The sequence below is a fragment of the Aythya marila genome (genome assembly GCF_965140915.1).
Source record: "Aythya marila genome assembly, chromosome: 18".
NCBI classification, from domain to species: Eukaryota; Metazoa; Chordata; class Aves; order Anseriformes; family Anatidae; genus Aythya; species Aythya marila.
In genome coordinates, this window is record NC_139059.1 from 6,459,656 (window position 1) to 6,484,512 (window position 24,857).

Sequence of the window (24,857 nt, forward strand, 5' to 3'; positions counted from 1 at the left end):
GGCCCCTTCCCTCTGCCCCCATTCCCCGCCGCGCGGCATGCCGGGACCGCCGAGCTGCGGCGGGCACAGCCTGCGCGCGTCACGTGGGCCGCCCCCTCCCTCCCGCCTCGCCGCAGTGCATGCTGGGAGCGCGGCGGCAGAGCCAGGAGGGAGCGTGGCGGCCATTTTGTGCCTGCCTCGCTCGCCTCCGGGAGGGGGCCGGTGCGGGCGCTGCTGGCTCGGCGGGGAGGGAAGGAGGGAAGAAGGAGTTCGGCTGTTTGCTTTTCTGCCTAGGTCGCGGGCACCGTCGCCATGGGCCGTAAGAAGAAGAAGCAGCTGAAGCCTTGGTGCTGGTATCCTTCTGTGTGAGGGGAAGCGGGGGGGGGGTGCGGCCGGGCCCCGCCGAGCTCCGCGCTGCCTCATGATGGGGCTCGCCCCTCGGCCCCTGGTCCCGTCACGGCTCGATTCGCGTTTGCTCCCTTTGCTTTTCTGCGCCGCTCGGTGCCGGCGTGGGGTTTGGTCCGTGCCCTTCCCTAGCGTCTCCTTTCCTCGCCCCCCCCCCCCCGTTCCCCTCCCCCCCCCCCGCGGCCTTACCCGCCCGCCTCGCGTCAGGGCCGCGCCGCCAGGCCGCTGCTGCCTGTGGAACGGGGGGGGCGCTCCTTGGGCCTCGGGCGCTAGCGGAGGGAAATCCTGCCGGATAAATAAATACTCAAAAAGCGAGGCAGGCCTGGTTAAAAGAGACCTTTTGAAAGCTAATTGTAGAATTGTAAATATGTAATCGCTGCGTCAAAATCTCATACAATTTCTCAGTATATAGAAATATTGGTCGGTTTTCCTCGAATCGGTCTCTTATAATCTGTTTTTTAAAGGGCCATTGCAGGATTGCTTTTTCTCTAACGTTTTTGCCTAATCTGAAACCGTATAATAAAGGAGTTTATAAGCTACTTTGAGATTATTTACCGGTTTATGTTGGATGGCATCTAAGCTTCTATTTCAGGCACTAATAGGTCTTAAGTTTTGCTGAAAGTGGGGAGCACGTTGTGTTAGCAAGGACGTGCTAGTAACAAATGTGTCTGTCTTGCTTAGCAAGATGTCTGGAGCATTCACTGGAATGTTAACGCTGATCTGCAGAAAAGAAACAGCAGTTTGTCTTTTCTGTCACCCAGAAGTCTAGAAAATTCTTCCTTTCAGTTTAAAAACAAATTTCTTTAATTACTGATAGATTAATATTTAATCACGTGATATCGTAAGGTTCGAGGTAGCTGGATGACTGAAAGAAAAATAAAACTAAAACTATTCTTTACTCTGTTATAAATGTTTGTTACTGTTGCATTTTATTAAACAGGACCTTTTGCTGAGCGTTTAGCTTTGCTTCCCTTTTGTGGATTTCCCGTTTGTTTCTCCTTTACTGCTTTAGCAACTTGTACAAATCTAAAAGAATACAAAGAGAGGAAGGAGTCTACTTAGAAATAACTAGGGCTTGAAACTCATCTTGAAATCCATCAAATAATATGGATTCAAATTATGACTGTGGTCGTGTATACACATCTTGCCAGTTTTCCAACGCATGTAACTTATCTGAAGAGGGAAACAATGGGTGGTGCAATGAGGGAGGTTTGGTTTCAGACATCCATGCAATACTTGTTCTGATATGAAAGCTCAGAGGTGCTTTCTCTGCTTTTTTTTTTTTTTTCCTTTAGAAAAAAAATATATTAACACTAATGCTAGTTAGCCTAGCGTTACATAGAAACTCACTTTCAGAATTAAATACTTCCTTAACGATCTTCAATAGGTATTGTAACAGAGATTTTGATGATGAAAAGATCCTTATACAGCATCAGAAAGCAAAGCACTTTAAATGCCATATATGTCATAAGAAATTGTATACGGGACCTGGTTTAGCTATACACTGCATGCAGGTAAGAAGTTTTAGACTTAAGAGAAAACTTTCCTTGACAGTATTTAAAATTGGAATTAATAAACTTAAATTAATAAACTTACAAATGTGTTCTTTGGGGGCTTCCACAATCATGAAAACTGATGAGGGAAAGATGGTAGTGCTCTGTTTCAAGGACAGGGCTCTTGCTGCGTCAGCAGTTCTGTGGTGAGTATGTTGCAGAGACCTTTGCAGTCACTTTGAAGATGTAGGAGTGAAGGAGTTGCGTTGTATTGGTGTTCAGAAGAAAAGTCTATAAACTAGTTTTAGGATTTAATGGTAGCAACAGTGATGGCTACTGTGTATCAAGAAAATGGTTGGCTAGAGAGACTTTTGCTTTTAAGGATGTTGCTTTTGTATTTTGATGGTAAGTTGGTGGAATAATTTAGAATGTAACCTGAGTTGTGGTCAGGAGGACTTTTTTTTTCTTTTTTTCTCTTTAGGTACATAAAGAAACAATAGATGCTGTTCCAAATGCTATTCCTGGAAGAACAGACATTGAACTGGAAATTTATGGCATGGAGGGCATTCCAGAAAAAGATATGGAGGAACGGAGAAGGTTACTTGAACAAAAAACTCAGGGTAAAGTATAATCTAGCTAGGTATCTGTAATTTTTTTAGCACATTTCTTAAAATAAATTTACTTCAGAATGTATTCTTTGAGTCTGCTATCCTGGTTGACCAATATATATAAACTATACAGGAGGTAGTATTACTTTGTCTTGAAATATCAGTCAGATGTTACAATATTGTAACAAAAATGTATAATATTTGCCTCTCAATTCATTATTTGTAGGCTTTGTGTACAAAACTGTTTTTGGTGGTTTGAAGTGGGGTTTTCTGCTTTTTTTTTTTTTTGGTCTTTTTTCGTTGTGGTGGTTTTTTTTTTGTTGTTTGTTTGTTTTGTTTGTGTTTTTTTTTGTTTGTTTGTTTGTTTTGTTTGTTTTTTTAGATGTTCAGAATTGGTTCATTAAGTGTTACCCCTGTGTGAAGATTTCCTGTGTCTGTCTTACTCATACTAAGCTGTGTGAAACAGCTCTCACTCCTTGGAAAAGGGCTGGGTTAATACATCCCTAACTGCAGCTTCTGTCTTCCAACATGGCTGGCAAATGTTAAGCAATATGTTGTTTTCTTTTCCTGTTTAGAAATAAAACTATTACCCAGTGAATATGGGGATGGTGTTTTTTTTTTTTTTCACTTTTTTGGAGGAAAGGCTAGGAATCATACTAGTCTTACGATACAGGAATACTTCAACTTCTTTGCTCTTTAAGTATGCTTTTCCTTTGAGTTGTTCTGGCTTATTCTGAGCAGGCAGAGACTGACATGAAGGAAGACCCCTATTATGTTGAGGTTTGTTACAGTGCAGTCACTTTCCTTTTTTATTTGTACGGATGATAGTAGGCTCACTTAGCTTTACTTCTTTGTAATTCTGTGAGTTTTTGAACATGATAAGCTATGAAATTACTTTTGTTCCAAATAGTATATTCCAGATAAAAATAAATTTGTTTTCAATCTGACCATATGCATTGTATTATTTAGCAGAAAGCCAGAAAAAGAAACAACAAGATGATTCTGATGAGTATGAAGATGATGAATCTGCAGCTTCAACTTCATTTCAACCCCAGCAAGTTCAGCCACAGCAGGGGTACATTCCCCCAATGGCACAACCAGGTTTGCCTCCTGTGCCAGGTGCACCAGGGATGCCTCCAGGTAAGGATAGTATTTTGGAGCTAGGTACTGAAAAGTTGACTAGGAATACAAATCACTGCTGGAATAATAATCTGTTCCTTCCAAGTCTAGTGTTAAAGGTATTAAAATAGTTTTGTAAGGTGCATATCAGTGGTTTCTTCAGGTTCACACACCACCCTTCCACAGTGGGTAGGTGTGCACGTTCTCCTTTGTGAACATTTCTTATGCTAGCATCTAGACTGAAGGTGTAATATATGTAATATATTTGTTACTAAGATCAGTAATTTAAACACAAATCTACAGGTCACATCTGTTTGTGATACTTTGTAATAAGATTTCAGGAATACAGAGCAGGAAGGCTACTGTGTATTTAGAGTTTGCTAAATTACAACAGGCAATTTATACACAGGTTACAAATACATTGCAGAAAAAATTTTGATTAATGACATTGCAAACTGGCCTTTTCTGCAATGACGAGGCCTGTTCTTTGGAGACTCTACTCAGAATGCTTACACTTGGTGTCTTGCAGGACTGGGAACAACAAATCATACAGATTTGCAGATACTCTTTTATATTGCATCATTTGTAAGCAGTGTTAATTCAAAAAATAATCTTTTACAGCTTCCTGTAAAACATTTATTCAGTCTAAATTTATTATATTAGATTTGTGTGAGACCGTATGTTGTTGGAGTTGTATAAAACGTATTTTTCTTTTGTTAAGGTATACCACCACTAATGGCAGGTGTTCCACCAATGATGCCTGGCATGCCTCCAGTGATGCCTGGAATGCCACCTGGGTGAGTAGCTAGAAAGATTTAATACTACATTTTCATACTGTGCATTTTAAACTGTCACAGAAACAGTAAAGCTAAATAGAAAAACATATGTAGGAACCTGTGAACTCTGTGACTTTAATATTAGGATGCACCGAAAATCTAGGTGGCTATAAACCAACATTAAAAGTATAGTTGAAGTATGACTTATATATAAGTATGTTGCCTCTTTCCTAATTTTAGTAATGTTGTAACAATTTTAAATTTTGTTTTGTTGGTTTAAAGCCTTCTGGGAACCACTGCTTTGTGTATTGCAGAAATGTGCATCTGGCTATCAGTCATGCAACCTATTGGGGAAATATATAGTGAATAGTTTTAATTTCTTCTTTAAATATGAGAATAAAGATTTTATTTTGGGCAAGAGTAAGATGTTGGTTTTTATGTTTGTTTGGGATTTACACAGTACCCTATCATAATGTGTTTGGAAAATCATAGTTAGATTTTTGATTTTTTCATAAATTTTCACAGATTACATCAACAAAGAAAATACATGCAGTCATTTTGTGGTGGAAACATGTAAGCATCTCATTAACGTAATTATAGGTACATTCATTATGCCATTTTATGTCATATATTTGATAAGATTGAAACTGTCTTACTGAAAACCTCTGAATATTGCTGAGACTTTGGGAATAATGTCTAATTAGGTTTTGTTGTTGTATAATAAAAAAATAACTTATTGATATGGTTACTACAAAGCTACATGCTGTGAGAAATGCATTCTACAGATATTAATAAAATAGACCCTTTGGGATTTATATATATATATATTTTTGGCACCAGAATATGTACAGCTCTGTGTTTAGTCCTTTACCCTGTAGGACTTGCTGCAGGAGCTTTGTGCTTGAGTTTTAAAGTTCACTAAGGTGAGAGGTTGTTCTCTTCTGAAACACAAGTGTTGTTTTAACTGTCTTTGAATTTAAAAATCATATCTTAAACATCTTATGGATGTTCATGACTGTAAATCTTCTGTTGGAAACTGAACAGAATTTTATCAAGCTTGTGGGTGTTTAGTCCTCCTTAAACTTTGTTAACTTTAGGTGACTGTAATGTTACCTAGTAAAACATGCAAATGAACTTGTCAAAAAAAAAAACAAAAACAAACAGTGTAAACTCACTGAATGTTATGTTATGCTTTTACCTGGTTAAATGTAAGCTTTTGCTAAATTAACCTGATGACCTTTTGTTTAGAAATGAGGAAAGGAACTGGGTCCTGGGGAGCAGCTTATTTTTTAGCATGACACTAGTTCCAGCCCTGTCCCTGCAGTTTTCCAGAAAGTCATCTTCCTTGTGGCAGCAGGAAGCAAATGTCCAGCAGTTTCTTTTCTTTTTTTTTTTTTTTTAAACGGTTATCAAAATGGATGGCAAGATTGACTTTGCTTTCTCCAACTATGAATGCAGAAAAAGGGATAATACTATGTTCCTAGTCATTAGTGCATCTGATTGCTTGTTCCCAGTAGTAGACAAGTAAGTTGAGATTAATAAGGCTGGGTAGCAAGCTGCTTTGCAGAGCTCACCTGTTTACGATGATTCATTTGATTTTGAAATGGCAACAGTAAATGTTTCTAGACTGTTACATAAAATAGAAACTGCTTAATTGTTTTGATCTGGTACTCAATTGGATGCTGCATATCTGTTTAGTTTGCTATATCTAGCAAACATAAGTAATAGGCATTCCTTTATTTTGTTTCCTGTAATCCAGCTTCGAGTGTCTGGAAAAACGAAGCCAAGCTTAAACTACCCTTGGTTTGTTTCCTGCAAAGGAATTCTTTGTATATAGTTTTCCAATTTAAAAGCACTTAGTGTCATTGTCAATTTTTTTAAATGGAGTTACCACCTTATGGAGGAGTAGTTTGCTTATATTAAGGGTTGTGTGTGTAGTTTAGAGGAGGAATACACAATTTGCAGTGTGGCTTGGTAGATAAGGATAAAAAGAATCATTTAGATTTAAATTCCACCTTTGTGTTAGGAAATACACTCTTATTTTGGCCTGGAAAAAAAAACACTCCTGTTTTTAATGTGAAAGAAAAATAATAATGATTCCTCATTTAAAAATAAAAATAAAAAATCTATCCTAAGTGTAGGAAATACTTAGTGTAATTAAATCTCCAGAAGTCATGTTATCTCCTAGTCTCTGTTTTTATCAGTGTTTTGTGCCTAACTTTACAGAGTTGGGTTCTGCCACTCGCTAGAGGAAGTCAAAATAGTATGAGGGTGCCTAAATCACAAATAGACTTGTGGTGTCAAAAAGGTATAATACCAGAAGTAGAGCAATTTTAGTGTGATTACAGTTGCTGTTTTTCCTACGTGCAAATTTTCTGAGTGTATTTATATCAGGTTCTTAGAACACAATACCAAAACTAATATCCTGAAATGCATACCAAGATGGTTGTCAGTTCTGGAATCTGATAACAGAGGAAGTGAAAGCGTGGGGTGTTAAAGTTCAAATGAAAACTGTTTGGAGGTTTCTGTGTCTTCTTTTTTTCTTGTTGAAAAACATGTCTATCTAGTCTGCTGTTTTTGGATTGCCTCTTTAAATTATTTTTGTATTTAATCTAATACAGGTATGTGCCAGTTGTTTTAACAGTTTATCATGGATGTTCTTATCGATGCTTGCTTTTTGTTCAATAGGATGATGCCGATGGGTGGAATGATGCCTCCTGGGCCAGGAATACCACCTCTTATGCCTGGTATGCCACCAGGTAGGTCAGGGCTGTCAGACACATACTGTGTTGAGAGCTAAACCTTATTTCTGCTGTAAGTTGGGATTTCTATAAAGACTATCCATATGTATGCTACCGCCTTGATGCAGATGGATTGCTGCAGAAGCCACTCTTGTGCAAAGGTGAAGCGATTATTTTGTGGCTTTTGACTACAAATAAGTGGTTGGGTTTGGTACTGTTGTGAAAGTAAAAAATTGAATGTAATTTTATTCTTACTGCTGTTTCCCTGTTTTTCGTGTTGCCTAGTCTCTCTTCATTCTGCTGTTGTCATGTCTGTGGCTGCAGCTGGAAAATTATAATTAAAATTATTTTTAAAAAATGTTGTGGGAAGTGAGAAATAGTCTTAATGTTATACCCCTGTAAAGAAACTAACTGGAATTTTGATCATATTGTAGCTAGAGCAAACCTGTTGAACTTCTGTAGCTCTTAAACAGCCTTATGTTCAGAGGGTGGTGGTTTGAGATTTGCTGGTTAGCCCAGATGTCTCACTGGAGGAGGAAGCAAGCCAATTGGACAGCTACAGCCTGGTTCTGCTGCACAGTAATGTGTAGGAACCTACATGAGCGGTTAACTCCCTGTCTCTGAGCCTCTCCTAGAGCAGCATAGGCAGAGTATGCGAAAAACAGAGCTAATTGCCTTGATTTATTGAGAGCATAAGTATCTTCTATCATTGAAATTGTAGTAGAAAATAAGACTTAATTCAGTATTGCTCTTAAGTGTTTGAGGTACTGCCTATACATGGACGGTTATTGGTGTTTAGGTGTAAATTAAGGTAAAACTTCGTTTAAATGTTTGGGGGAGGGAGGAGGGAAGTTGATAGTCTTAACGTGGCTAGTGACCTCTGCCTTTTGCGCTTGCTGTATATGGTGACTGGCTGTTGGCATTAAACTTTGTTACACTTTCTTTTACTATTGCCTTAAAAATATATCTTCCTTAGAGAAGCCTTGATTATAAAGAGCACTGGCAACAGAATCCTCTGAAGGAATGCTCCTCCTTCCTTGATCATGAGTCATTACAGATTCTTTGTGGTCTGTAGGTATGCCGCCACCTGTTGGCCCTCGTCCTGGGATGCCTCCGATGACACAAGCACAGCCTGTTACAGCACCAGGCATCCTTAACAGACCTCCAGCTCCTGCTGCGTCAGCACCTACCCCTCAGCCTCCAGTTACTAAACCACTCTTCCCGAGTGCAGGGCAGGTACGGTATCTCATAGCCTGGAATCTGTTGCTGTAATCTTCAAATTACCACTGTGTCAACAGTGAGGAGGCCTGAGAAATAACTGATTACATTTCTTGCTTGTGTTGATTTTTAATTCAGTTTAGTGTTTGAATGAATTTTAAAAGATTATTTTGTTTGTCTTATAACAGCCACGAAAACAGACTGAAGTTCTGTAAGCAGTGGGGAAGAAAGGAGTAGGCAAAACAGTGTTTGTTAACCCCTTCAGTTGTCATTATAAGGGTGCTTTGGGTGGGTGAGGGGAGGTGTTAGTCAGCTACAGGAATCTGCTTGCATAGAACTTAACCTAACATTTCCAAAGTGGAAATCTTGACATGGCTTGTTCTCCCTTGTTCTTTTCATAATGGGCTTTTTACCAATAGGACTAATTTATTCTGTAGTTTTGTTCAAACTGGGTTAAACATTGTCTGAATGAGGTCTTTTGCTTTACAAAGTTTGAGTTAACTAAGGCGGTAAAACTTGGTTTAAATGTTTTGGGGAGGGAAATGGGAATTAATAATCTTAAAATGGCTTGTGACCTATGTTTTGATTTTACTTGCTGTGTATAAGTTTTTACTTGCTCTTGAGTATGTTGCAGAAAACTTGATAGTGTCCTGTTTGCATTTTAGACTTCTACAGGGAAGATACTCATTTACAAAAGCACAGCCCCTAGCATAAGAAATCCTTTCATCTGGATACTTTCCACCCATTTGTTTGGAGACTTTTCACTGTTTCCTTTCTTTTATGCTACAGATGGGGACACCTGTCACAAGCTCAAGTACAGCTTCCTCCAATTCAGAAAGTCTGTCAGCATCTTCTAACGCTCTGTTTCCTAGCACAGCACAAGTACGCAGGAAGTCACAGATAAAACCAAATTGCTTTGCAACTTAACCCTTTGGACCATTCTGTAAAATCTAAAATTGACTAAACATCTTCAGATAATTTGTTGTATTCCTGATTATGTTTAGCTGGTAAAACTGCAGAGTCCTTGATTGTTAGTTGCATTTTACTAGAAATGAGCATGTCAAAGTGCCCAATTTTTCTTAGAGTGAAAAAAATGAAATGTTGTGTCCTGGTTCTAAAGGGTTAAAAAAGCATGAAAGCAGTTAAATGCATTTTAGTGGGCAGTGGTTAGCTTGATGCATGGTGAAGGCTTTTTAGTTCGATGTTTAATATGGTACATCATAATATAGGGAATTCTGTGATTTGCCTTACGTGCAAAAAATGGAAATACTTTTAAGGAAAGTTCAGCAAAGAATTCATAGAATAACTGTAAACAAAAGCATTCTCTCGTAACTAAAGCTTGCTTTGAAGATTGGTGCATCTTCAGAGAAAGCCTCAGCCAACTTTTCTTGTTTAAGAACTTTAATTTAAGAACAAAGTAGGAAAGATGAGATGCTGGCATCTGTAGTGATCTGACCTCATCTACCTTCAGTTGATTCTTCACTCAGAAATGGTACTAAAGGTCTGTAGAGAGATACAGTACTTCAAAAACAAACAAAAAAAAAAAACAGTATTATTTCTAGAGAGAATGCTTAAAACAAAAGACACAATAGAGTTTTCTTAAATGTTTCATAAAAACATTTTTAAATACCTAATTTTAATAAATGCTAACACTGAGCTGTGCTCTAAACTAATGGTTGCTAAAGTTTGCTAATAATTTAGTGAGACAATTTATACTTATAGGCTGTTAATAAATCTGTGATTTATGAAGGATTTAGACATTTTATCAAACTCAGTATTTGAGGTAAAAAATTTTGATAGGATTTTTTGTTGTTGTTGTTGTTCCTTTTTTCTAGTTGTGGCTTTTGACCTGCAAATTTTAGATTTTCCTGTGTGTGTGTGTATATATATGTATGTATATACTGGGTTTTATTTTGTCTTGTTTTCAGTTGCTTTAGTATGTGATAAGGCTGAAGTTTACTTTTTGTCAAGCTTATTTTAATTATGTATCTCACTGGAAGGTTTCAGAGGTCTAGCAGACATCATTTAAGTTTTCTTATGCTTTAAGAAGTAAGTATTGATCTATCTCTGTGTTTCACAGGCTGCAGCAGCTGTTCCAGGTCCAGTTGGTACTGATTTCAAACCTTTGAATTCTACACCTGCAACAACAACAGAACCCCCCAAGCCTACATTCCCTGCTTACACACAGTCTACAGCTTCAACCACTAGCACGACAAACAGTACTGCAGCTAAACCAGCTACATCAATAACAAGTAAGCCTGCTACCCTTACGACAACCAGTGCAACCAGTAAGTTGATCCATCCAGATGAGGATATATCGCTGGTAAGTTTAATGTTTTCACTGCCTTACAGAAAATGCAATTTATGCTGATATGACTGACTTAAGTAGAATTTCTTCTGTGTTCCGTATAACAATATTTTAATAATGGTGAGATTGCAAAACTTGTAGAATTAATATAACAGAACCACACGCTGAGAAAATGTCCTTGGTTGAGAAGTGATGATTGCCATCCTGCAATAATCCTGTTTTAGATCTAAGTCTTACCTTTCTGGTGATAGGGAATTGCTCAACTGAAAATACAATTTGGAGTTTATTTCTGTTTGTGATTTAAGCTTGAAGTTAAATAGATGCAGCTAATGAGTGTAAGATGAAGGACTTAACAGTTTGAAGTGGTCTTGGTGCTATTACAGCAATCATAAATCAGGAATTGATGGATAAAACAAACGAACCTTAATTTCAGTTCATTTATCTCTAGATCTGCATTTGTTGTCATCTTGTTGTGAGGAGAAAGCTTTCTTCAGCTGAGGGAGGAGGAGAACTTGTATTGTGTGCAAAATACTGAATTAGCCACTATTAATACAGTAACTTTGGCAGGAGGGGGGGAAAATCCAAAGGTTTAATAGCAGCAACCTAGAATTTCTGAGATACTGATAGTTCAGTACCTGCAATCCACTTTTGCTACATTTATTTACTTTGCCTTTGCTGAGTTTGTCTTACATCATGCTATGGTTGTCTATTCCTGGTTTTAGGAAGAGAGAAGGGCACAGTTGCCTAAATATCAGCGTAATCTTCCTCGGCCAGGACAAGCTTCCTTGGGTAATCCACCAGTTGGACCAATTGGAGGTATGATGCCACCACAGCCAGGAATTCCTCCACAGCAACAAGGGATGAGACCTCCCATGCCACCTCATGGTAATCATAAGTTTCCTAGTTTTCTTTTCTCTAAAAGATTTGTATTTGCTGTAACTTCTCTAAAACTTGAAGTGGCAAGTACTGTGAAAAACAGCTTTTCACAAAATGCAGCTTTGCCTGTTTGAAAAATGAATTCTTCTTTGCATCTTAAATATTTTGTTTATAGGTCAGTATGGTGCTCATCACCAGGGCATGCCAGGATATCTTCCTGGGGCGATGCCTCCTTATGGTCAGGGACCTCCGATGGTGCCCCCCTACCAAAGTGGACCTCCTCGTCCTCCAATGGGAATGAGACCTCCTGTAATGTCGCAAGGTGGCCGCTACTGATGCTACTACACACGCTCTAATAGGTTTGGAGATTAAACCTTTTCTCATCTTGTGCTGTTAATATAGCCAAGCTTCCGTCAATTAAGGCTTCATTGTGACTTTTAAAAAAAAATAAGTATCTTCCCCACATGCAAGGAACTATTGGACATTCTTATTTTACATGGGAAAATTTATTTGGAATAATAACAGGAACTTTTCCTGATGTTGCAATTTATACTGTATGGCTTCTTTTTCATGTTTCATCTAGGTTTTTAGAAGTGAAGTATAGTAAATATGGTTCGTTAAATTGTGAAGGCGCTGGAATTACATGAACATACCACCTTAAAGGCAAGTTCTGTAACATTATGTTGCTATTTGTGAAATAATGCCTTCACAGCACTTCAAGTGCTGTTGGACTTTGTGTCCCCAACATAGTTTGGTGAGGGCTGTAACTGTTCGCAACTACTTGTACATTTAAGTCTGAACATGTAACAATATTTAATGTATTTAGAGTTCCTCCTGTTCCAGGGTTTAAGTAAACTGACCCACTAAGGTCGTGTGACTTTTCTGTACTGTTATAAACTTCATTGTAATAAAAGAAGAGAAAAATTTATATGCCTTTTCATTCATGACCAGCTGTGGACCACTGCCTGAAAGGTTTGTACAGATGCATGCCACGGTAGCTATTGATGTAATGAACACAGTTACTGGTGCTTTTCTGATAATGTCTCAATTCCTTATTTTAAAGCTTAAGTTGTTCCTTAGCTGCACGTCTGAGTAGACAAGACCTGTACACTTATTAACTGACGCTTCAAAAATGAGGCTGCAGGAGGCACATCTTAACTCTTGGTTATAATTTCTCATGATGGCATATGTTTCTTATTTGTGCTTTCTTGTCCTCAATGAATTTTAAACGATTTCTAGTCCTGGCAATTATTTGTAGGATATAAAAGTGATTGCTGCAAGATGCATGCTAGTGCGAGATGTTACCTGTTAGTTCATTCTTCGTCTGACTCTTTTTAATATGCAAAAGCACATGAACTTCAGGAGCCTTTTAGATGAAGATTTCTAGAAGCTTAGGTGCATGTCACATGGGTGAGTGACTTCCAGTTGATGTTGTATTTAAGTTGACCTGCAAACAAGAAAAATAAACTTGACTTTCTTCTCAATGTGCAAAAGAAACTAAGGGGAAGAGAGTAATATGTTGCATGCTGTATTTCTATTTTCAGAATATTCAGAACTTCAAATCTCATCATCCTATAGGATGAACCCTCTATGTGCTGTGATCAAGCTGTAGGTTTGGTTCAGGCCAAGTTTCCTGAGCTAGTTAATGGAAGTGTCTAGAGTAGGAGATCTTTCCATCAGTTCTCCTAACTACAGCTATCAAAGAGAAGTCTTACCCATACAGGTTAGTTACCTGCTTCTGAGTAAAAGCATAGATGACCATCAAGACTGTAATTCTCTGAATGTCTAACATTGCTGTGTTAGTGTGTTGTATTTCTGGTGAGAATTAAAATGCAGAGGGGAAGACATTTTGGAGGGAATAGAAGCTAGAGCTTTCCTTGTCTTTCCACTCCGTTTTTCCACCTGTTGCGATGATTTTTTCATTTGCAGGTCAACCTTAAATACATGTTCCAGCCTCAAGCCTTATTTGTGCAACTTAGGTTATGGAGATGTCTCCTCTTTTAGGATAGACTGGAAAGATTTTCAGTATTTTTGTATTGGTTTAAGATCCACATGTGTTTTTGTTGATGGTGGATTTTTTTATCTAGTTATTATAATGACTATTGTGATTCTTTCACCTGAAAGTCTTGTGGGTGTATTTTTAGCTTAACTTGAAGTACTTCATGTGGCTTTATTCCATATTCTCTTAGCTGCTCAGAAATACAGATCAGCTAAAATGCTACATTGTCTCAGCTTCAAACTTGGGGTCATGGAATACCTCACAAAGGCACTGGAGCATTCAGTACATTCTAATTCCAGCTGAATGGCCTTAGTTTAGCTTAACCGTTAAGAGTGGTCAGGCACTTTTTCTGAAATGGTTAGCAGTTTTAAGACCATAACTCCAAGCCTCTGTTGAGAAGCAGTTTTCTCTGGTCACTGGTATCTGCTGGTCACCTGTCAGATGTGCACTATTTGGCTTGCAAATGTGCTGAGTGGGCCTTGATGTCAGATGTTTTGTTAGCTCTTCATCTTGCTTTATACAAAAATCTAACGGATAAAACTGTTTTGCTTAGGCAATGCTCTTACTCTGGTTTTCTTCCATTTTTCTTTATCTAATAAGGATAATTCCAAAACAAAGCACTGGAGAGATTTTTAGCGTCTTGCATTTAATGTTTTTTGTAATGTTACGCATAAAATTCATACATTATAAATTGATCTTAACTTCTGCATTTAGAACTATGAAACATCTTGCTTTTTCTGAAGATCATATTGCTTCTGTAAGAATGCTTGGCCTTCCTGCCCCTAGTAAAGCAAATACCTTCTCCCTTTGGTGTCTTTCTGTAACTCATTGGTACGTTGTTTTCAGAACCCTACCTTTCCTAGGAAAGTACTTGAAAACCTTACTGCATGTACTGTTAACTCAGCATATTCTGCAAGTTGTCTTTAAGGGTTTCCCCTATTAGATAGTAAATGTGATTGTTCCAATAATAGCATCATTTTGTAGATAATACTATGCAGACTTACAGTGCAGACACATTTTAAATTGAGTTTTCTTTAGTAATAACGTTGTTCCAGTCCTTAACTAAGCACTGCCACGTGTTACTTGTATGGTACTCTAATAATATGCAACAAGCAGGTGAACAGTTTTTCTGTGTTTTTTCACGTGGATACTGCCTTTCCTGCTCCTGTCATTTCTGTGCTATAAGAGCTGCGATGTGGCTATCTCTAGTTACTCTTGTGTCTCTTGTACGTACTCTTCTCCTGAAAACAGGCAGGTATTTCAGTGCATATGTTGTCTGTTGGTCCCTGCCTTCATTTCTTTGGATACTGCTTCTTAATTTTCAGAGAGTTGGATTTATGGTGTGCTTCCCAAAAAAGGGTAAAACTCTTTTGAATGTATTAATTGCTTGTATAAAGACGAAGGCTTGGTTTACAGTACAAAGTTTAGTCAACATAGTTGTGTCAGCAAAATTCCTAATGCCATGCAGACTCTTTTTTTTTTTTTTTTTTTTTTTTTTTTGCTTTAGTTCATCGTTCCCTGGAAAGAGGTTGCAGAAGGCCTTATGAGTACAGCAAAACATATGTTCTGTATCTGTTACAGGACTGTGATGATATAATCACGTGGGCAGAAGCTTTAATTTCAGTTGTTGCCTGAATTTCCTGTGGCAGATCTCATGGTGAAAGGAGAAGTTATAAATGTTTTTTGATTAGTTTTTGTTTAAATTTGAATGTAATGCCAGTGTTGAATACAAAAAATCAAACAAAACAGGCTGCAAGAACCTGTTCAGACACAGATGGGGGAAAAATGCTTATGCAAGATATTTAGATGTCATCTGGGACTCGTATAGGAAGTTCTAAGTTATTTCATGCATGGTGTCTCAATATCATTATGAGGCTGATCTTGTGTATTGGCTAATTTTTAGAGTTAAAGGGATAAAATTGGCATGAAGGAACCTCAGAAGAGCCCACGCTAGTTTTTCAGACATGTTGATATGACTGTTTTGTTCTTTTAGGATATCTCTCTAAGTTTTGCAAAGTCTGTTTTAAATAAAATTTTGAAAATATATTTTGTTTATATGGACAAAATTTTTTTCTAAAATGTTTGGAGCTTTTTTTCCTTCCACAGATGAGATTTTTAGGTGTTGATAATAAATTTGAGGCTGGGATGTATATCTAATGATTTCAGTGGATTACTATTCCTCGCTCTGTGCATGCATGGGAGAACATAAACAAGCTTCTAGAAACATATTCAGCTGCATCTGCCTTCTATGGTTTCTGCAGTTACTTCGGTGTATGGATGTCTTGAATGACACACAGAATTGTATAACTTGCTTTCCTAAAATTAGATGAAAGTGTATGGGATATAACCTGGAGTTATTTTGCAATAACAAATAATTCCGAATACAAGACAAAAATGAAATACCAAGATTACTTCAGTTTCAAAAACAGTAAGAAGGTCATTATGACTCTTCAGTTACATTAAGACTGATATGCCAGTCTATGAGCTGGGGCTGCAATTTAAAATGGTAATTAATGTCATTTTAAAATAGTAAATGTCTTAATAATTGTACCGGTCTGGCTTCTACATAAAGATTAAGGTGAGGGTCAACACCTCCAGTGGCTGATGAAATCTTTAACTCAACTTTTTGTGAATTAGAACAGTAACTACTATTGGGTATGGAAAAAAATGCCCCGGAACAATTGAGGTATGTTCCACTGATCAAGTTACAAAGCAAAATAAACTGTGCAATTCAGAATTAGCTGCAAACTACAAAAAAGTTCTGTTTTGGTCTAACAAAGTAGGTGATATAGCAGTCATTTCTTTTTGTTTGCTTGATCACTGGAATTCTGTTAACTTTGAATGCATGTCTTTCACTTAATTGGGTCATGTTTTTTCTAAAACTTAAATTTTTCTTCTTCCTATAGCCCTGCCATAGGACAGGCTGAGGCAGAGTCTCAGTGTTGCCCTGTTCAGTCTGAGGCAAGTGGGATTTATTTTATTCCTTCCAGGGGCTTTCACAGCTTTATGGCTGTTGGATATTTATGTCCCCAAACTTGCAGCAAGTTTGGTGAAGGCCCCTAAATTTATTTTAATTTAGGTTTTTTATTCTTTTGGTAGATGGGCTCTATATTAATATTTATCCTTCTATTATCGCTGTGTTTTTAAGAGTCTTAAGGGGAGGGAATGTGTTATGAGATGTTTGGGTACCATTTCTCTTACAGAATGTCTTTCCTTCATGGCTGGTCAGGTAGTCCTTCAGCCACGCTGTACCCTGCCCCCTTTCCCTGCATTGTATTAGCGCTGTACTGGTTTTTGGTTTTGGTAACGTGACTTTGTGTAGTCTTTGAAGTAGTGGCATGTAAAGGTTAATTACTAATGTTTCCTTTACTTAGGAGATGTATTTATCGAAGTACTTAAAATACTTAGGTATTTAGCTAATAAGCAATATTAGTAGTTACAAAATTGCGTAGCCTAAATTACAGAATATGGTTTCTATGGAGGAGGATATTAACTGCTGCATTTGTGAGCTGTGCCACAATGAATATTAATGTAGAGCCCTATGAAGAAGTAGATATTCAAGTTGGTAAAGTAGAAGAGAAGAATGAGAAATCAAAACTACAGGTGTTTCAGGAAAACCTTTGCGTCAGTCACTTAAATGCGCCCAGCTACACAATATTTTGTCTATTGCAATGATGTACCACAAATGCTTGTATTTTCTTGAAACCTTGAGGAATTTCGTTGCATATCCAAAATTTGCTTAAGGATATGGGTATTCGAAGTTACTGCTTTTGTGCAGTAGATAGCAAAAAAATAAAAATAAAAATAAAAATAAAAAAAAAAATTACCCCTTGTGGAAGAAAAACTAGCATTAGTGTTACTGCTCACTCTGTTTGAAATGCATTGGTTTTGAATGACTGAGGTTACCTGAAGACAACTTCAGCCTCAGAAGAACAGATTTTGACCAAGGAGGTCTTGCAGCCTGTCAGCAGTGAAATTCTTGAATTAGCAAACATTGGAGTCAGATTTCTAACTCTTTTTTGATTTTTGTGGTTTTTTAACTTGTGGCAGTTCTTGATGAGTAAAATGTTTCATTTCTTCAAGATTATGCTAAATAATGACCCGCTTGTGATTTTCAGCAAGTTTAATTAAAGGATAAAGTGAGTTGTAATTCTTTTTTAGTTCAAAGAATGGTTTTCAGGCTCCTGTTGTACTCGTTTTGTACTCTGCCCTTTACGTTTTCCCTATAGGGGGTCTCCCAAGTAGTCTATTCTGACTGGAAAATTGATGTCCTCTGTTAACTGTTTCAAAGTAATTAGTAAGCATGGTGTTGCTTTTCTGATTCTCATTGTGATGCTGTACTTGATAATGGTGAAGATGAGAACAACTCTAAGATACATTGCTGCAACTATTCTTTATTTCACACATTTGGTCTATAGGAGCATTTGGTTTAGTTCTTACCTCCCCTGGAATATCTAAGGAAACCATTTAACCAAAAATATTTTTCAGCATGGCTTGTACTTCTTGCTTTAAGTTTATCTTGTAAAGGTTTGAGATGAAAAAAATAGCCAAATTTCAAATGCATGAGAGTGAACTTTGTCACCAGTTTCCATTTAAGACTCATGCAATACTAGGTAGTTTTTATGCAGCTACTTATATTCATTTTTCAGCACACAAAGCTGAAATTCAGCAGAAATGCTGTATTGTCTGTAATGGGGTACCCTACTTAGATCCATGTGTGGGTTATATCTAATGAATTGATACTCTGGTGAGAGCTATATGTTTTCAGATTAAACTTTTGGTCTGATGTTACTGAAGATAACTAGGTTTGGTATGTTCATGGAAAAATGTTTCAAGAATGCAGTTCCAGTTTTTGTTGTTGCTATGAAGTTGTGCGTACTAATATTCAGGAGTAAATTAGCCATTTCTTTGTAGCTTTGCCTATTCTGCTCACAAAGCATGGTATTTCTTAGCATCACTTTGCTATGGATTTTTTTTCTTGAAACTGCTTTGGACAGTTTCAGGAAAATTAATTTCATAATACTTCTGAAAGATGCAGTTGGCACTGGGACAATTCCATGTTGTTACTGTATGAATTAAGGCTTTTAGTTCAGGGTTTTCTTGTAGCTCACACGTTCTTCCACTTCCATCATTTATGTTCCTGTCCGTTCTGTAAGTCTCAAAAGGACTGGACAGGACAGAACCTTTTTGTTCTATGTTTGGGTGTTGATGGCTTTAAACAGGTTATATCCATGGTACTTTGTTACCACAGACTAATGTTTATGCTTAAATTTGCAGCAACTAATGTGTGTTCCGTTTGCTTTGTACTTAATCCTAAAAGGTACATGTGAAAGTACTGCTGTATTTCTAGTCACAAGGATGGCATAATGGCCCTCTGCTAAAAAGGTGGGAATATGTCCTCAGCTGTTAGACCAGTTGCCCTGTCATCTCTTTAAAACAACTTGTAAAATTCTCATCTAGTGCAAAAGGCTCATATCATGCTCCTTTACTGAAGTTCTGTTAGTGACCTCCTTCCTGCCTCATGTGGATCTAAGGAGGATAGTTCCAAAAAACTTTAATTTCTTTATTTTTTATTTTGATGGTGGGTAGCGTGCTTTCTACTGACACTCCTGTGTGCTGTCAGTATTGCAGCAGTCTGTATATCACAAAGCTGTACATATCGTTGCTCGTGGAATTTTTAATGATAATATTTTAGTCACTTACTTTCATTATTATATTAGATATTAAAGGAAGTAAGCTTTAAAATGTTTGGTTTCATTTAAGTTTATGTAAAGGTACTTGAGTTGTTTTTTTTTTTAAGGTCAAAAGTTACTGAAATTGCACTAATTTGTGTGAATTTATACCCACTGGTCTTGAAAAGAGGGCATGTAAAGTATGCATCACACATGAAGTTTTGACTTGCTTTAGAATTGTGTGATGAGTTCATAATGCATTCTGTGCCATGTTTAATAAAGATTGTGGCCCTTAAGAAATAGGCTACCTCCATAAGAACTTTTTAGTGTGTGTATACTTTCTGTCAAAGTATTCAGATCAGAGAAGTATTGGTAGTGACCGGGTTTTATAAAAATGTAGCCATTGGTGACTGTTTTTCTGTTGGAGCTGGGCTAGGTAGGTATTTGGGAGTAAGAAAACCTTGGAGGCAGCCTTTGAGAGGCTCAAGATAGAAAAGTGATTCTGAAGTGTAATGTACAAAACTGATTTTTTAAGTTTTGAAAAGAACTTCGAGGGTTTTTTTTTTTGGTTTGTTTGTGTTTTTTTTTTTCTGTAAGCAGCAGTTTTTTATATAATCTTGATTGTCAGAGAAAGCAGATTCTTATTAAAGCTCTACTGGAAGAAAATGCAGTTGAAGTACAGTATTTTTAGATTGTGGTGTGTAATAAATACACTTGTGTTATGTGAAAGTTCTTGGAAGGTCTGTCTGAGGGAGCCAGGCACTTCAGCGTGCTGCTTTTGCCGAAAGCCATATCCTTTCTTGAACTGTGTGGTTGAGGATGTTATCCTTTGGTCTTTTGTTCTGATCATTCTGATGAGACAGTACTGACTGCATGATGACCCTCTGTGAGGGTTGGTACTTCCACATCTGATCACTGTTGTGAGTAATGAGGCACTTGTACCATTTGAGCAAGTTTACACTAACTTGCTCTATTGTAGGCTATTCTTACAAGCAATAGGAACAATCAGCAGCACTGCTGTTTCCGTAATAATGAATTTAACTTCTCCATAAATAAGTCTTGAACTTATCTTAAGGAAGTCAGAATGTTTTGAGGAAATAGTATTTTCGTGCAAGTAGCATCTTAACTGAAAACAAATGAGCACACAACTTTGAGAGCCTGAAAGCTTCAAAAAAAAAATTTGCTTGCAGTTACAGCATATCTGTTAACTAGCTATCTTTATAACAGGTTCTAGTTTCTAATGTCTAAAATTTTGTTGTAAATTTTGTCTACATCTTAACCATGGTCCCAGGTGCTTTTTAGAAAGGGGGTCAGCTTGTTCTGCCCTTAGTAACCAATATTTATAAATGGCTTTAGCTAATAGTAATTTTGAATTACCAAACACTATGCCATGCAACCAAAGGAAATTATTTAATGTGACCCAACTTAAGGAATTATATGATGATTTGAAATAAAAATGTCACGCAGAATCTTTTTCTTTTTTTTTCCCTCATTGTGTTGTAGAAAAGTGTGATACTTGCAACTACTGAATTCTTTAGCTTCTAGTCGAAGAAAATAAATTTTGTTCTTTCATGGGTAAAGTCTAGAATAAGAAAAACAGTTTGAGACTATTTAATGAAGGACCATGACAATGTAAGTATTGTATTTTCCTTTATACTTGTGTTAGGCAAAGGGATTACCTTGTTAAACTTCTGGCTTTTGTGTCAAAAATACCAGAAATGTTATAGTTGCCCTGACTTCTTATGCTTTTCCTAAGCAACAAATTACAGTAATTGAAGTTTGGCAGCTTTTTTTTTTTTTTTTTTTTTTTAATGAAAAACTAAATTATGGGTTAAACTCCTTGGTTTAATACAATTTGTGTTTTTGTCAACTAGCAGCAGAATTTCAGCATTTGCTACTTACTGGTAGAGAAGAAATATCCCACAGCACTGCCAGTACAGGTTAGTTTAATCTGTAAGTACCTGACATTTCTATTTGAAATATGTTCAAATTATACCGTTTCAGTACAAGGGGAATTTTGATCTCTGAAATGTCAATGTATCTTTCTTACCTACTACTGTTTTCAGTAGTGAGTGAACATCCAGATTTTTTTTTTTTAAAAAAAGATCTCTAATGATTTTAACTACTCGTGTGGGTCAGTAATATCTGCAAGCACAAGGAAAATTTAATGTAAAACCTTAACAAGTTGCCTTTGGTGTTACTGAAAAACATTAAGATATTAAATCAAAGTTAGTTCTTCGGTATCGTGCCTGTTACAAATGGCTGTTTTATCAGTGAACCAATTAAAGGGTATTATACTGGCTTTTATGTTGGGGAATAAGCATTTCTGTTCTTAAGATTCTGTAGCAGTAATGTGATCTTTAAATTTTTCTTCAGTTTTAGCTAATTACTGCCTATTGCCAACAGAATTTTAATTTGCTAGACTTGTAAGTTGGGAGCTTCTTGTTCTATGATTTATTAGCTTGCTTTTATTTAAGCCCTGTGTACCTCATCTCTATGTTATCAGCATGGGAGATGAAAGTTTTCTGTGCTATGGCACATTGCGTAGTTTCATAAGCTGTGAAACTCTGTGCCTTAACATGCACTTGCAAAGTGAATCATCACAATAAATCTGAGGGGCTTTTGAAGTCATTGGTGGATAATTGTGTAAAAACAAAATACTGGAAGATTGTGTACTAGTGTGGTAGCCAGACAGAAACGTTAGTTTTGCCAGCTCATATGAATGCTTTTATACTCTGTTTTCATAAGTGATTTGACGCTTCCAGCAGTATTGCTTGTTTCAGAATTTTGAAGTATCATACAATGTTGCACAGCTCATCATACCAAAATGTAAGGTTTCAAGGGGATTTGCTCAGTAATGAGTTGAAATAAGTAACTGATTGCTTTTGGCTGCTGAATGACCATGTGAAGTCTCAGTTTTGACAGTGGTTGAATGCTGACCTGCTCTACTTACACCCCAGATTGGGAGTGAATGGGAAATAACTAAAGGGTAGTGGTGTTCTGTTTCATCAACAAAAAGTGCATTTCTTTGGAATAGATCCTAATATGAATCATAGAATGGCTTGGGTTGCAAGCAATCTTAAAGATCATTTAGTTCCTCCCCTCCTGCTATGGGCAAGGACACCTCCCACTAGATCAGGTTGGCCATGAATCCATCTAACCTGGCCTTGAACACCTCCAGGGATGAGACATCCGCAGCTTCTCTGGGCAAGCTGTTCCAGTGTCTCACTATCCTTTCGGTGAAGAATTTCTTCCTAATGTTTAATCTAAATCTATCCTCTTCTTAATTTAACACCATTTCCCCTTGTCCTAGACCATGAACTATGATAGAATGCCATCTCCCTGCAAAACTTTGACAAATAATTAAAGAGTTTTCTGGTAGAATTTCTTTACTTTTAGGATGGGACCAAAACAAAATATGAAATCTGAGCTTTCACAATGAGGTGAGCAGTCTTAATTCGTAGCTCAGGTTCTGATGCACTGTTTCAGCAGCTGTCCAGTCTAATGCAATTCAGAAGTCTTTACAGGTCTGATACGGTAAGCAGGGAGCAGTGAGTCAGTTCCTTTAGCCTTCTGCTTAATGACTCCAAATCGCCCCTTCAGAAATTCTAGTCACTGTGTGGCAAACTTGAACTCCTTTTTTTAGTTCCTTCTTAAGGTATTTTAAAGCACATAATTGAAGTAAGTATCCTCTCAGTAGTAATACAGCCACAGAAGTTAGTGTGTCAGGAACATTTTTCTTGTAACTTGATCCACCTTTTGTGTAAGTGATATGAAAGGGAAGGAATCACTGATCTTTTGAAAAAAGACAAGTGGCAAAATATTAATGTTGAATTTAATTCCAAAAGGTGGGAAATTGGTAAGTATGGGCATCACTTTCATGCATGCAAATAATAGTAACAGTAACCGTAGCTTAATTTTATTAGCATTCAGTTTCCAAAGAAGATTGAAAGAAAATATGGAGTTAACATCGCTTGCATCCCTTGGGAACCGTGTGCTTCAAGAATGGATAATTAACATGTACAAATCTGTAATGTATATCTACCACTTTGTAACAATCTCTAATTAAACATAAGTGAACCACTGATTCTGTGTATTTTTTCTCCTCTCGAGGACCTATTTAAATCATAGCAACAAATGTTAGCTATTTCAAAGAGCTTATAAAATCCATCTTTACCCGTGTTTTGGATTGTATGACTTTGTACTAGCTCTCTGTCTATAAACTATGCAGGAACTCGTTCATATGAGCCTTATCTCGAAGTGATTTTACACCTGGAGACAAGCAAGTGAATCTCAAATTTTTACTATTTAACTGTCTTTTGGTGCTAGTCTACTGTCATTTTTCTGTACAAAAAGTATGGGCTACCAGTCAAAGGATTGCTGTCTACAATCTCAGGTGCCTGGCAGGCTGGATTTAAGAAAACAAGTTACAAGACAAAGCCTCTTGGCCAAGTCTTGTGTTTTAAGTTTTTTGTTGTGATAGCAGTTTGTTTTAAAACAAAATCTTTGCTCTTGTCACAGTATGTGAGCAGGTTATATGAATGATTAAGAGGTAAATTCTTGCTTTTAGCTCACACACTTTTCAGTAAGATCTTCCTATTTCTGCTTTGGGCTATGCCATATTGAAGCCACTCTTACAGCCTATGCAGACTTGAGAAAACTGCCTTTGCTCAATTAACTTTTCAGATCCCTTTCCATTGTTGCTGCGTCAGGGCTGGGCAGAAGGTGCTTTCTCAAGCACCCCAGCTCTCTGTCTGCTGGCAGTTAAGATGTTGTCATGGTTTGTCCTTCCGGCATGCCTTTCTAGCACATCTCAGGGTAAGTTGCCATTGATGTGTTTTACCAAAATCTGCCAGCCTGGATTGCACAACCAGGAAGTGCAACCTGTGAACCAGACAGCTTTGCTGCTGTGTCTCCCCCACGTTGAAAGCAAGGTATGGAGACAACTGTTGCCTAACCAGTACTCACAAGCTTTGCTTCTTCGTGGGTACCAGAAAGTGAAGGCTTGAACTAGATAGGATTTTCCTTGATTTCATCCTGTTTTGAGATTTAAGTTAATCTGAATTCGTAGTACCTTGCAATTCCTTTTACAGTTTTGGCTGTGCCCAGATCACGACTGAAGTTGGAAAAGCAAATCAGACCTTACTGCTGTTAGAACTATACCTTCAGGTAGGGTAATTCAGCTCATGTAGTAATTGTGATTCTTTTTAAAGGTTATTTACCAGGTTAAAACTTAAGCTATATTATAGGTCTTCTAGAAAATTTTAACAACTGTCACTATCGAACAATGCTAAATTCAAAGAATAATAGGCTGCTTTATTTTTAAAGACTTCACAGTTGCAGAAGCAGTACTGACAACAAACTCCTTTGTATTTTTTTAAATTAGTAAATAAGGCTAGACAACTTTTTCAAGAATAAATATAATGTGTAAGTTTGTCTATTGTATATATAGCATGTGGTTATCTTGGATAATGCTGCAAAAACACTTTCCCAAGTGCAGGAATTGTTTGGACTATGAAATCATAGCAGCTCCTACAAGTAATATTTTATGTCATGACTCTGTAACCGCTTATGTCTGCTTCCCTCCCCCAGCTATAGATGCATGCAGTATGGTTTGCAACGTTTACATAGAGAAGCAATGTAAAAGTGACGTAAAAACTGAG

At 37.3% G+C, this 24,857-nt stretch overlaps 1 protein-coding gene across 10 annotated transcripts; it reads left to right on the plus strand.

The window, feature by feature from the left end:
- Nucleotides 1–150: 150 nt before the first annotated feature.
- On the plus strand, nucleotides 151–23,278 carry ZNF207 (zinc finger protein 207). 10 transcript variants are annotated; one of them, XR_014318776.1, is made up of 14 exons: nucleotides 152–332; nucleotides 1,772–1,898; nucleotides 2,359–2,497; nucleotides 3,455–3,625; nucleotides 4,326–4,401; nucleotides 4,906–4,953; nucleotides 7,069–7,139; nucleotides 8,197–8,357; nucleotides 10,420–10,662; nucleotides 11,370–11,532; nucleotides 11,699–11,882; nucleotides 12,107–12,186; nucleotides 16,429–16,483; nucleotides 21,069–23,278. XR_014318776.1 is itself a non-coding variant. In XM_082775153.1 (12 exons), exons 1-12 carry the CDS (start codon nucleotides 292–294, stop codon nucleotides 11,857–11,859), a joined length of 1,491 nt encoding a protein of 496 aa, XP_082631279.1. In that variant the 5' UTR covers nucleotides 151–291; the 3' UTR covers nucleotides 11,860–12,451. The 10 variants fall into 10 exon arrangements, 7 of the variants coding, with proteins under 7 accessions (XP_082631279.1, XP_082631274.1, XP_082631275.1 ...); XR_014318777.1 differs by having other exon boundaries at nucleotides 153–332; nucleotides 11,699–12,186; XR_014318778.1 differs by having other exon boundaries at nucleotides 153–332; nucleotides 11,699–12,186; nucleotides 21,072–23,278.
- The last annotated feature ends 1,579 nt before the right edge of the window (nucleotides 23,279–24,857 follow it).